General features: G+C 52.3%; 1 protein-coding gene across 1 annotated transcript; it reads left to right on the top strand.

Annotated features, from left to right (window-relative positions):
• Positions 1-7,336: 7,336 nt before the first annotated feature.
• CA11 (carbonic anhydrase 11) lies at positions 7,337-12,897 on the top strand. The gene is made up of 9 exons (XM_057713585.1): positions 7,337-7,874; positions 7,958-8,032; positions 8,788-8,930; positions 10,567-10,752; positions 10,994-11,089; positions 11,242-11,314; positions 11,426-11,580; positions 11,842-12,007; positions 12,769-12,897. Exons 1-9 carry the CDS (start codon positions 7,808-7,810, stop codon positions 12,792-12,794), a joined length of 987 nt encoding a protein of 328 aa, XP_057569568.1. The 5' UTR covers positions 7,337-7,807; the 3' UTR covers positions 12,795-12,897.
• Positions 12,898-12,958: the final 61 nt, after the last annotated feature.

Raw genomic sequence — 12,958 nt, 5'->3', positions numbered from 1 at the left:
TGCCAGCTTGGTCCAAGACATCACCACTCTGCCTGGACTACAGGTAGTCTCCACACTGGTCTCTCCACTACCCTCTTAGAGTCTTCTTCACAGAAAAGTTAGGATAATGGCTTAAAACCTGAGTCAGACCACACTATAACTATGCTCAAAATTCTTGATTGACTTCCCATCTTTCTCAGAATAAGATCCAAAGTCCCTGCCCTGCCCTACAAAGCCTTACTTGATCCACTCCCACCCCATACCTGACCTCACCTCTTAGAACTCTCCCTCATTCACCCCTCTGGAGCTACACTGGCCTCCTTCCTGTCCCTTTAAAAACCAACCATACTCTGCTTCAGGACCTCTGCACTTGCCCTTCTCTCTTCGTGGGACACACTGCCTTGAATAGCAGCAAGCTAATTCCTGTACTTCATTAAAGACTTCCATTAGTCAAATTAGGATAGCTCTGTTGGCTTGACACAATGAAAGTTGATTTCTTTCTCATATACCTGTTCCATGCAAGTCAGCAAGGCATGGTTTTCCACGCAGTCATTGAAGGACCCAGGCTGAGAGGCATCCATCACCTTGTCATTGCACCAGCTGCAAACCATGGCATCTTTGATCACTGGGGCAGGGTGGGGGCAGAGACAGACAGAGAGGAAGCCCTGAATGGTCCCACACAAGAAATAGATGCTTTGGCCCAGGAACTGTTCTAGCCCTTTCAGTCAGTCACAGCTCATTGGTCAGGATTACTCGCATGGTTCCACCAAATTGCACAAAGGTAGGAAAGCAGATTTCTCTTATGTGCCCAGTAGGAGAGAAGAATCAGTATATTAGTTTGCTATTGTTGCCATAACAAATCAATACAAATTCAGCTGCTAAAACAGCACAAATTTATTCTATGGCAATTCTAGAGGTCCAAAGCCCAACATGGATTTTACTGGGCTCAAATCAAGGTGTCAACAAGGCTGCATTCCTTCTGGAACCTCTAGGGAAGAATGTTTCCTTTACATGCCCTGCTTCTAGAGGGCACTTGCGTTCCTTGGCTCATGACCTCCTCCTCTATCTTCAAAGCCAATTATGATAAATCAAGTCCCTTTCACACTTCAAGTTTCTCCTGCCTCCTCTCCTTCTCTTTCTCCTCCTCCTCCTCTTCCTTTTCCTCCTCCTCCTTCTTTTTCTTCTTCCTCTTTTTTTTTTTTTAATTTTTCTCCTGCCTCTTCTCCTGTCCTCACATCTTTTTCTCCTCACAGCCTGGAAAGTTTCTCTGCTTTTAAAGGCCCACGTGATTAGATGGGGCCCACCCAGATAATCTAGAATAGTCTCCCCACCTCAGGGACCTTAACCTTAATCATATCTGCAAAGTACCTCTTGTCACATAAGGTGACAGAGTCACTGGTTCCAAGGATTAGAATGTGGACATCTTTGGAGGTTATTACTATGCCTACCACCACTAGATATGGGTGAGCACTAGAACTTTCCACCACAAATTTCTGCTAAAATATCAGAGCATTAGAGAAAACTTCCCTGAAATCCCTAACTAAATAGAAGCTGCCTCCAATCACTCTCATTCTTTTGTCCTGCTTTATTTTTCTTTTTAGCACATATCTTTTTAGCACCTGATATAGTAAATGTTCGTCTATTGTTTACTATTTTTCTGTCTCTTCCACTAGAACATGAGCTCCATGGGAGCAAGGGTTTTGTATTCCCTGCATCGAAACGGTATATGACATGTAGTATATGCTCAGTAAATACTGGTTGAAAGACTGGTCAATGAATCGTCTATCTTGCAGCCCAACTGAACCTGAAGTGATACCTCAAGCATCTGAATTATTAGGAGTCATAGTAAACGCCAAATAACAGTGGCTTAAACAAAATAGAAATTTATTTCTCTCTTGCACAAAAGAGGTCTGGAGGTAGTCAAACCACCAGGAACCTTGTTTCTTTCCCCTTCATCATCCTTAGAAGGTCCTTGTCTTCATGGTCCAAGGTGGCAGCTAGTGCTACAGCCAGCACATCTAGATCCGTGCAGCAGGATGGAGGCAGGCGAAGAGAAAAGACCAAAAGCTCCACACAGCTGACTTACCATGTTTTCCAAAACCTGCTACACAATCCCTCTGTTCTCATCTCATTGGCCAGATTTTAGTCACATGACTGCACCTAACTGCAAGAGAGAATGCAAATATAGCCTTTAATGTGGGGCTGTCCAAGACCCATCTAAATAGGATATTTTGATGTCAAGGAAAGAGAAGAGAAAGGATATTTGGGAAAATTAATGGGCCCAGCTTAATGCCAGGCCCTCAGCCAATCAGAACCCAGAGTATGCTATGATGTCATGGGGTGCTAGGCTGAGCAGTGCTCTTTCCAGAAAAAGAGCAGCTGAAATTGGAAGTAGATGATGTATGGCCATGACCTTTCATCCTACCTCCTGCTGCCCTGAACTTGGATTTGCGGCTATTTCGTTCGATGCTGCAACCCGAGCCGCTAGGACATAATAAGTACTCAACAAAGAATAAATGGGCAGGTCCGACTATTATACCCATTATACAGATGAAGAAATTGAGGCTCCCAGAGGGACTTCACCTTGAGATGAGGGCAGGGATTCAAACCCACCTGTGTTTGTGTTTGGCTAGAATGCTTAACCACCTCTTCAATAAAGAAACAGAATGAGAGAGGCGAGAAGACTTAGCAACCATCACACAGCAAGTAGCTGGCATTCGAACTTAGTTCTCCAGGGCTGAGCTATCCAGTCAGTGCCACTGCCACATTGGTGGTTGGGGGCTAGCATATCCGCCAGAGCAGATAAAGAGCATTTCCATCATCACAGAAACTTCTATTCGTCGGCACTGCTCTAGAGACGATTTTCATGAAGTGCATGGGCTCCGGAGCGGAACTGCCTGGGTTCAAATCCCTCTCTGTCCCTCAGTTTTCTCATCTGTAGGATGGGGGGGCGGTGGTGACCATGATGACAGTAGGAAGTAACCCGCAGGGCATATTATGAGGGTTAAATGAATTAATATGTGTAGGCAATGGGCTTAGAAGAGTGCCTGGCACAGAGTAAGAGCCTCTGGAGTTTGTTTTTATTATTTAAATGCTTGGTGACCACACATCTTCTAGGAGAGGCGAACCCAGAAGGTGAGAACACAGATCAGGAGGATTTTTGCTGGGCTCCCCCAGGGAGTGGGAGCTGACAGCAGGGAAGGAGGGGTGAGGAGGCCAAGAGGGGCTGTGGGAACCACCCAGGCCTGGAGAGTCCTGGCCCTGCTGCCTCTCAACCAGGGACTGGGGAGGTAGGAGATGAAAGTGAGGAGCAGGGCAAGCCCCATATGTTCCTTATGACCCAAACTTTGTTCCCAGCGCCCGAGACGAATAGGCGTGAAATCCACATCTGGGACCCACCTCCAGCCTGGCCATTCGCTCCCGCCTCTGGGCATTGAGCCCAGTCTGTCTTGGTGCTAAAATGGAGGCAGTACAGGTGGCTTCCAGAACTCAGAAGAGGCCCCTGTCTATCACAGCATGGTTGATGGCTTCCTGGAAGAGCAGACTCCTAAAATGCACATGAGTTGAGTATGAATTTGCCCAGCAGAGGAGATAGAAAGAAAGGCCAAATTGGAAGTTATAGTTTGTGCAAAGGTCCAGAGGCCAGAGGGCCCGGTGTGGTAAGAGAAGAGACATGAGGCTGGGGACAGGAGGTAGCCAGGGCATGTGGGGCCTCTAAGACCAGGCTGAGGACCTGAGTTTTTTCCCCAGGGGCACTGGGGAGCCACGGGAGGTCTATGAGCAGGGGAGGGACAGGGTCAGCCTTGTGTGAGAAACAAACGTGATACGGACAATCACAGAGGTGGTTCTGTTCCCTGGGCCAGAACAAAGGTGGCCTTGAACGCACCCTGCAAGTCAGGAAACTTCTCTCAGAGGAAGTGACATCTGAGGTAGGTCTTGAAGGACAGAGGAGGGATTTGGACATGATAAGAAAGGTGGAGAGGTGGGGACTTTGTTCAAGGGTGCTGGGGAGCTGTGGGAAGGCTGTGACTAAGGGAGAGGGAAGGTCAACTCTGAATGTAGAAGACCCTTCTGGAGTCCCTGGAGGGTAGACAGGAGGGGGAGGGAGACTGGGGGTTGGGGAGGACCTGGAGGGATGCACCTGGTGGGAGAAGATGAGTTCTGGGCCTGGGCTGGGGTTATGGGGACAGAAAATGGGTCAGGAAAATGTTACCTACACTAGGAAGACTTCCTCTTACCCCATGTAAGAAAACCTTTTTCTTACCCATTTCTGAATGCAATTCCACAGTCCCTATATTTTACTTCATTCACTCACTTTCTCTTTCATTCATTCATTCAACATATTCTTCCAAGTTCTCCCTGGGAAATGCTGGGGCCAAGACTTGAGACTTGCCCTGGAGGAGCTCCCAGTCTGGGAGGGTGAGGTAGGGGAGAGACCTGGGTACAGTCACATTGCTGCGATGTGTAATAATGGAGGCAGCACGGGGCCCAGCTTGGGAAATCAGGGAAGACTTCCTGGAAGAGGTGAGGCCCTCCCTGGGCCGTGAAGGAAACCCAAGTGTCTCCCAGGCTGATGGAAGGGGCCAGAATCTCTAGGGAGAGACACCAGGAGCATCGTCTCATTCAATCATGCTGGACTTCTCTCCTGAGGAGGCCCATATCCTTTATGCAGGCTGATGCTGGAGACCCAGAGATGGGTCAGGCCTGGGCCCTGGAGGGAGGGCACGCAGGGACACAGTCTCTCTCCTAATGAGATCTGTGCTCTAATAGCGGTGACACAGGGTACTGGGAAGGTCCACAGGAGGCACAGACCTAGCCTGAAGGTCAGGGAGGGCTTCCTGGAGGAGGAGAGCCAAAGTTTGGGGAGAGCCTGCTCTTCCTGTAGTGTTAGTCTGTCTTCTCTCCCTCCATGTATCTCTGGTTCCTTCACTGGCTCTCCCTCTGATGCGTTCCATGTCGTTCTCAAGATTTCTCCCTACACCTGGGGTAGGTTGCTATAAAAAATTACCACAAACTGCAGGGCTGAAAATAACAGAAATTTATTCTCTCACAGTCCTGGAGGCCAGAAGTCTGAAATCAAGGTGTGGGCAGGGCCATAGTTCCTCCGAAGGTTCTAGGGGAGGATCCTTTCTTGCCACTTCCAGGTTCTGGTGGCTCCTGGAGTTCCTTGGATCGTGGCTGCATCACTCCAATCTCTGCCTCTGTCTTAACACCACCATCTCCTTTGTCTCAAATCTCCCTCTGTCTTTTTTTTCTCTCTCTTTTTTCTTTTTTTTAAATTGAAGTATAGTTGATTTACAACATTGTGTTAGTTTCAGGTGTGCACAAAATGATTTGGTTTTATATATATGTATATATCTATTATATATATATGCAGGTATATGTATACATTTATATTCTTTTCTCCTAGTTCTTTTTCATTATAGTTTTCTAAAAATATTTATTTATTTATTTCAGCTGCGCCGGGTCTTAATTGCAGTACGTGGGACCTTTAGTTGTAGCATGGGATCTTTAGTTGTGGCACATGGGATCTTAGTTCCCCAACCAGGGATCGAACCCAGGATTAGGAGCGCAGAGTCTTAGCTGCTGGACCACCAAGGAAGTCTCCAGCTGAGGCCTTTTGCCAAGCACCACGTGGGTGAACTTGGAAGTAATCTTCCAGCCCCAGTCAAGCCTTTAGGTGACTGCAGCCCTGGTCAATAGTTTACTGCACCTTCATGAGAGACGCTGAGTTCTCTGCTGTTATCTGAGCCAGAGCCCCCCAACTAAACTGCTCCAAAATTTCTACCCCTCAGAAACCACGAGACAATAAATGTTTGTAGCTTTAAGCCACTAAGTTTTAGGGTAATTTGTTATGTGACAAGGGATAATGAATATGCCTTTCTTTCTTGTGTTTTCTCTGTGTCTCTCTCCATTTCCGACTCTCCCGGGTGTCTCTGTCTCCCTCCATCACAGGTCCTTGAATGTCCATTTCCAATTCTCTATCCCTGAATGCCTCTGTCTTTCCAAAGCCTCTTTTGTCTCATCCTTCATGTCAGCTGATCTGATTTGGGGTCTCTCTCCCCCTACCTGGGTCTCTCTGTCTTTGTCCATCTGTTGATCTCTACTGATACCTCTTCCTCTGCATGAGAGTCTCTCTTTATAGATGTGCACATGTGTCTGCCTCTTTCTCTGTCTCTTCCTCTTTCTTCCCCTTGCTCTAGATGTGTGTTTCTATGTCTCTCTGTCTTCAGACGTCTTTTTCTGTTTCTGTCTCTCCCCACACACCTCCTGCCTGGCATCTTGCTCTTCCGTCTCCAACCTGCTATGTGGGGCTCTCTCTCTCTCTCTCTAGGTCTCTCTGCTTCCATCTCTAAGTTTGTGTGTCTATGTCTCTCTCTGCGTCTCTGTATCTGTTTCTCTGTCTCCATCTGTATCTGTCTCATTTTGTATTTTCTCCCTGTCATTCTGGGGGTCTCTGTCTCTCTGTATCTGTCTCTTCTCTGTGTGTATCAGTTTCTGTATCTCTTTCACTCAGTGTATGTAAGTGTCTCTGTCTCTCTCTCTCTCCTGCCGTCGCCACCCCCCCCTCAACCCCCCCACCCTGCCCTCTCATCTCTACCCTGCATTGCCCTCTGTCACGTCTCTCTCTACCTATCTCAGGCTCCCCTTCCCTCCCCAAGCCTTCACTTCCCTCCCCAAGCCTCCACAGTTCCCTGACCTCACCTCTGCTCTCTCTTCTCTGCCTTCCCGGCGCCTCCTCCTGTCTCTCTCTCTCCCTCTCCAAGTCTCTGCCTCCCCCTCCTGGTCAGCCGCCCACACCACACTCCAGTCTCCCAGGGGATCCCCTAGCTGGGTTAAGGGAGCCCCTGGTGGAGGCCCGAGTGATGCATTGGGTGGGGGGCTGCAGGCACCAATGCAGGCTCCAAACTGGGTCCCCGCGAGCTGGGGGGCCCTAGATCCTCTGGGGCCAGCGGCCCTGAGCACGGAGGCATCCGAGGACTCTCCCAGCTCCACCTTAAGCACCCCCCTTCCCCCTTCTGCAGAGGATGGAAACTGCCAGCTCTTGGGCCCCAGGTGTCCAGGCCACCCCCGCCCCCCAAGGCCCAGCGCGGCTGGGAGCTGGGGACCAGCCCCCCAAAGACCCCCCCCATCCTGTCCCTGGGGCACTCTCCCCTACACCCACGCCAACCTGAGGAGGAGGGTTCTGTGCTGTGAGATCCCCCCCCACCCCCAAACAACGACAGAAAAATTAAATAACAGCAAGAGAGAGGAGAAAGGGAGGGGGAGGAGGGAGGAAGGGAGGAGAGAGAAGAGAGAGACAGAGAAACAGAAGAGGCAGGAGAGGAGGAGGTGGGGAGAGAGAGAGGAGCTGGAGGCCGAGAGGGAGAGAGTGAGGAGGAGGAGAAGGGGAGAAGGGGAAGGAAGAGGCAGAAGCAGAGAAGGGAGAGAGGGAGGAGGAGGAGATGAGAGACGCAGGATGGAGCTATGGAGTTAGGTGGCTTGGGAGAGCTTAATGAAAAGAGAGCGAAGAGGGGGGTGTGGATTAGAAACACAGAGGTAACCCGAGGGAGAAGCAGAAGGCAGAGAGAGGAGTAGGAAGACTGGGAGGCAGAGGGAGACTGGAGGGTTCGGGAAAAGAGGCGAGGAAGGGGAGGCACAGAGAGGGAGGAGGTAGGCTGGGGGGGTCTCAGTCCCCTGCTGCCTCCGTAACTGGGGAACTGGGACTCCCTGCGGGGAGGAGAGGAAGGCTGCAAGTCCTAGGGGCTCAGGGTTCCACAAAGAGGGGGAGAAACTGAGAGAGGGCGGGCCAGGGCCTTGGGAGGGGTCACCCCGAGGCCTCCCGGGGATGCGGGGTGCAGCTCATCTGAGCGCCCCTCAAGCGCTGGTACTCTGGGCCGCACTGGGGGCGGCAGGTAAGGCCTGGGGCAGGAGCCCCTGGGGGGCTGCCAAGGGGTGGGGGTGCCACGGAGAGAGGTCCAGGCTGCTCTCTCCCCAGCTCACATCGGACCCGCACCTGACCCCGAGGACTGGTGGAGCTACAAGGATAACCTCCAGGGAAACTTCGTGCCAGGTGCAGCCAGGGTGGGGACCCAGGAGTCTGGGCTGCCGGGTGCTTTCTTCCTGAGACCCGGGAGTCCTCTCCTTTCCGCCCCCTCCCCTGCCCACCAGGACCCAAGAGTCCCGTCTCCTTCCTTCCCCCCTCAGGAAGCCCAGCTTCTGAACCCCAGTGGCTCAGCATGGGACATTATACATGCGCATTTCAAGTAGTGAGTGGGAGTGAGTGGAAGGTAAGGGAGTGTGGTGGGTGGAAGAGTGTGTGTGTGTTTCCTGGGAAGGAGGCATATCCTGGCTGCTGCTGAGAACCGGAGGTTCACTGGCCCTGCTCCCCGCCTCGTCCAGCCCTCTCTTGCAACAACCTCTCCCCACTACGTTCATTATGCGGCTGTGGGACAAGGGAGACTGAAAGAACTACAACTCCCATGGGCCCTGGGACAGGCAGGCAGTGGATGCTTTGGCTGGCAGTCCCAGAGCCTGCTGGGAGTTGTAGTTCCTCCCCCAATAATTTAAGATAGGTTTGATTGAAGTGACTTGGAAGTGTTGGGCGAGGGGGGGAGGGGTCCTTAGGAAACTCCTCCAAGATTCTTTTAGGACCCAGGATTCTGGACCCCAGCCCCCTCCTCCCCCAAAGCCGGGAGTCCAGATTCCCAGCCCTTCATCTCCTGGGATCCAAAGAGTCCAGACCACAGCCTTCCCAGCAGATCCCAGCCTTGGGATCCAGTCCATATTTGTGACTCCCTTTCCTCCCCGCCCCACCCCTGCTCCCAGGGCCTCCTTTCTGGGGCCTGGTGAACGCAGCCTGGAGTCTGTGTGCTGTGGGGAAGCGGCAGAGCCCCGTGGATGTGGAGCTGAAGAGGGTCCTTTATGACCCCTTTCTGCCCCCGCTGAGACTCAGCACAGGGGGAGAGAAGGTAAGGAGCCTGGTGGGAGGGGTTACCGAATCCACTGGGGCTGGGCCTGGGCCTGAGTGGGGGTTGGGGGTAGGGCTTTGAGTTGGGAGGCTAGCCTTGGGGAAGAAGGCCTAAAACACACTGGGTGCAGGGGAGGCTCTTACACTCCAAAACAGATCAGGATTCTTCCCTCCTCAAACATAGCTCCTAGTCTTCCCATCTCTTAGAAGCAGTGGTAAAACGGACTCAGTGTGCCAGGCACTGTTTTCAAACTTGATAAATCCTCTAATCTGCACAACAACCCCATGAAATAGGTGCTACTATTATCCTTATTTTATGGATGCAGAAACTGAGGCACAGAGAGGTTAAGTTACTTACCCAAGATCACACAGCTAGAGAGGGCCAGGGCTGGGATTCAAACCTAGGCAGTGTGGTCCCAGAATCCATGTTCTTGCCCGCTTTGCAATACCATTTCTTATAAGAGCTGGCACTACCCTTCACCCAGCCAAAAGCCTCAGAGCTATTCCCCATCCCATTTCCTCCCTCACTCCCATCTCCCATCTGTGTCCTTTTTAGTTTCCCGGCTAAATCACATTTCACTTCTTGTCCCTCCACTGCTCCCACCATCGTCTTGCACCTGGACTGGTGCCATAGCATCTTTGCTGGCCTGCTCCTCCGCCTCCTGCGATCCATTCTCCATCCCACAGCTAGAGAGATGTTTAAACACACAGACCAGATCATACCACTTTCTCCTACTCAAAATCCTTCTGTTAAGTAATAACAGCATACACTCACACAGCACTTAGCATGTGTCTGGCACTGTGCCAAGTGTGTTATATATATTCAATTATTTACATAAAAATACAAAATACCCCATCATTGCCCACAAGGCTCTGCACCATCTGGCTCCCATCACCATTCTCTCCTTTGATCACTGGGCTCTGGTCCCACTGGCTTCTTCACTGTCACTAAAATAGGCCACCTCAGGGCCTTTGCACTGACTGTTCCCCCGCTTCTGGAGTGCCCTTCTTCCTGCTCCGTGCAACTAACCCCTCCTTATCCTTCTGGTCTGTATTCAAATGTCACTTCCTCATGGAAGCCTTTCCTGACACTCCACTCCCACCCAATCTATGGGTTTCCCTTTTTTTTCCCCCTGTGGCCATGATGCTTGTGGGATCTTAGTTCCCCCGCCAGGGACTGAACCCAAGCCCTGGCAGTGAGAGTGCAGAGTCCTAACCACTGGACAGCCAGGGAATTCCCTGGGTTTCCCATTATACTTTATCAGAACTCTCAGTTCTCCTCATCGTGAGCACAGGATGTAATGTATTAAGCATTTACTTATATGATTCAGTATTTATTGTCTGTCTCTCCTCCATTGGAACAGAAGTTCCATGAGGCCCAGAATTTTTGTCTACTTGCTCACTGCTCTCTTCCTGGCATCCACGGCACATATTAGCAGCTCAATAAATATTTGTTAATGAAATTCACCACTATTGAGCACCTAGCATGGACCAGCCCAGAGCCTGGAAAGACATTAGTGTTGAGGCTATGCTGAATGATTGATTACATGGTTGTTGGCAGCGGGAAATGTACAAATGGAAAACAGTAGGGAAAAGATCTGTCTGCATCCCCATGACCGCCTCCACCTCTCCCACAGCTCCAGGGAACCCTGTACAACACTGGTCGCCATGTCTCCTTCCTGCCTGCGCCCCGGCCCGTGGTCAATGTGTCTGGGGGGCCCCTCCTTTATAGCCACCGACTCAGTGAACTGCGGCTGCTATTTGGAGCGCGTGATGGAGCTGGCTCTGAACACCAGATCAACCACCAGGGTTTCTCGGCTGAGGTGATGGCAGCTAACCTCAGGCCCTGGACCTTCACCCTGAGTGGACCCAATTCTTCCCGCTTCACTCTCTCTCCTCTTAATGCCTCATCCCATCCTCCTTCACAGAACTGCCCCCCACCCCCCACCCCTGAACGGTAATCCTTAACCTGACTTGGGACCCCAAAGGCCCAGAGCTGCACCCATTGCCCATTCTGTCCTCCCCTTCTGCAGGGGGACCCCACTCTCTGTGCTCCCCTCCCAGGTGCAGCTCATCCACTTCAACCAAGAACTCTATGGGAACCTCAGCGCCGCCTCCCGGGGCCCCAATGGCCTGGCCATCCTCAGCCTCTTTGTCAATGTGAGCCCAGGCCAGATTCGGAGGGAGGGGCTGGAACCTGGGGTCTGAGAAGAGGGAGGCTGGAAGGCCCAGTCTCCGGGGTCCTAGGGGAGGAAGGGACTGGGGGCTTGGACTTCTGGGTTCCTATCTCCTCACCTCATACCTCCACACAGGTGGCTGGTAGCTCAAACCCATTCCTCAGCCGCCTCCTTAACCGTGACACCATCACCCGCATCTCCTACAAGAGTAAGTCCCTGGGCATTGGAGGGTGGAGGGGATGGAGGGTGGGGATGGGGTGTGCACCTAGGGGAGTTCAGCAGGGGCACCCCTCTTCACTCTGACCTGATATTCCCGCAGATGATGCCTACTTTCTTCAAGACTTGAGCCTGGAGCTCCTGTTCCCCGAATCCTTTGGCTTCATCACCTATCAGGGCTCTCTCAGCACCCCACCCTGCTCCGAGACTGTTACCTGGATCCTCATTGACAGGGCCCTCAATATCACCTCCCTCCAGGTGACCCTGTCAGCCCATTCCCCCCTCCCTGCCACCCCCAACCCGTTCCTTGTCCTGGGTGTCCCCTTACCTCATCTAACCCTCCTTTCCCCGGTTGACAGGGAACTAACCGCGGGGGATTCGAGGGTCTGACAACCCTGGGGCGTCGGGTGGGGCTAAGCAAGACCCCGCCCACCCGCTTCAAGGGGCGGGGCTTCCTGCATGAACCCACCAGGGCCATTCACTATTCACTCCCAGTTTCCCACCCCTCTTCCACGGCAGATGCACTCCCTGAGACTCCTGAGCCAGAATCCTCCGTCCCAGATCTTCCAGAGCCTCAGCGGTAATGGCCGGCCCCTGCAGCCCTTGGCCCACAGGGCCTTGAGGGGCAACAGGGATCCCCGGCACCCCGAGAGGCGCTGCCGAGGCCCCAACTACCGCCTGCATGGTATGATCCAGTCTGCACCCCCTCCACGTCTTGGTCTAACCCGCCTATGTGTCTCCCCTTGGCATCTCAATAAGATACAGTCCTACCCCGCTTTGCTGCTTTTGTATGATCCAGCCTCCTGACCTCTCACTCGCTCTTTCTCCCTTCTCCCTTTGTGTCAAAGTGGTACAGCCCACCTCCCTGTGATAGACCATTGCTGGTCCATGATTTGTCTTTCTTCCTCACTGCTTGCAACTTGCAACTTGGTGTATAGTCCAAGCCCCTGGTTTTCATGTGATACGATCATGTGCTGGTCCGTGGTTTCTATTTGTATGGCTTTCAGAAATGGTACAGCCCGAATCCTTTCCCCCTTTTTCATGTGGTACAACCCATGCTGTTCCATAATCTGGTACCTCCCTTACTGAGAACAACATGGTACAACCCCCTCCCCCCCACTGCCTCCTCGTGGTTCAGCCCAGTGAGCTAAACCTCTCTGGTCTCTCAACATGGTACAGCCCAGACCTCCCCATGAATACCTTCACGTAGTTCAGCCTGAAACTGGATGTCCCTATTCCACCCTCCTGCTGCCTCCCAATGGTTCAGGCCAGTGCCTCATTTCCCCCAGCTTCTCAACCTGGTACATCCCGGCTCCCCCTTCGCAGCCTCCCTGTGGTAGAGCCCTGCGCGGCCCATCCCCTTCCCCCCCCGCCCCCTGCAAGCCCCCTGCAGGGTCCATACTGTCGTGCCCTAAAGTAACGCCCCCTACCCGTGTCGTCTTACAGTGGATGGTGCCCCCCATGGTCGCTGAGACTCCCCATCGAGGATTGCGCCTACCTTTCCCAAGCCTCCCCACAAGGGGAGGGGAGTCACCCCCAAAACAAAGCTATTAAAGGGACAGAACACTTCCTGTATCTCAGTGGTCTGATTCTAGGCGCCGCGGGGAAACATTTGGGTCGTAAAGAATAGCAGCCT

The sequence above is a fragment of the Hippopotamus amphibius genome, chromosome 16 (assembly GCF_030028045.1).
Source record: "Hippopotamus amphibius kiboko isolate mHipAmp2 chromosome 16, mHipAmp2.hap2, whole genome shotgun sequence".
Lineage (NCBI taxonomy): Eukaryota > Metazoa > Chordata > Mammalia > Artiodactyla > Hippopotamidae > Hippopotamus > Hippopotamus amphibius.
The sequence above is the reverse complement of the archived record's forward strand: the minus strand, read 5'-3'. Positions and strand labels throughout refer to the sequence as shown.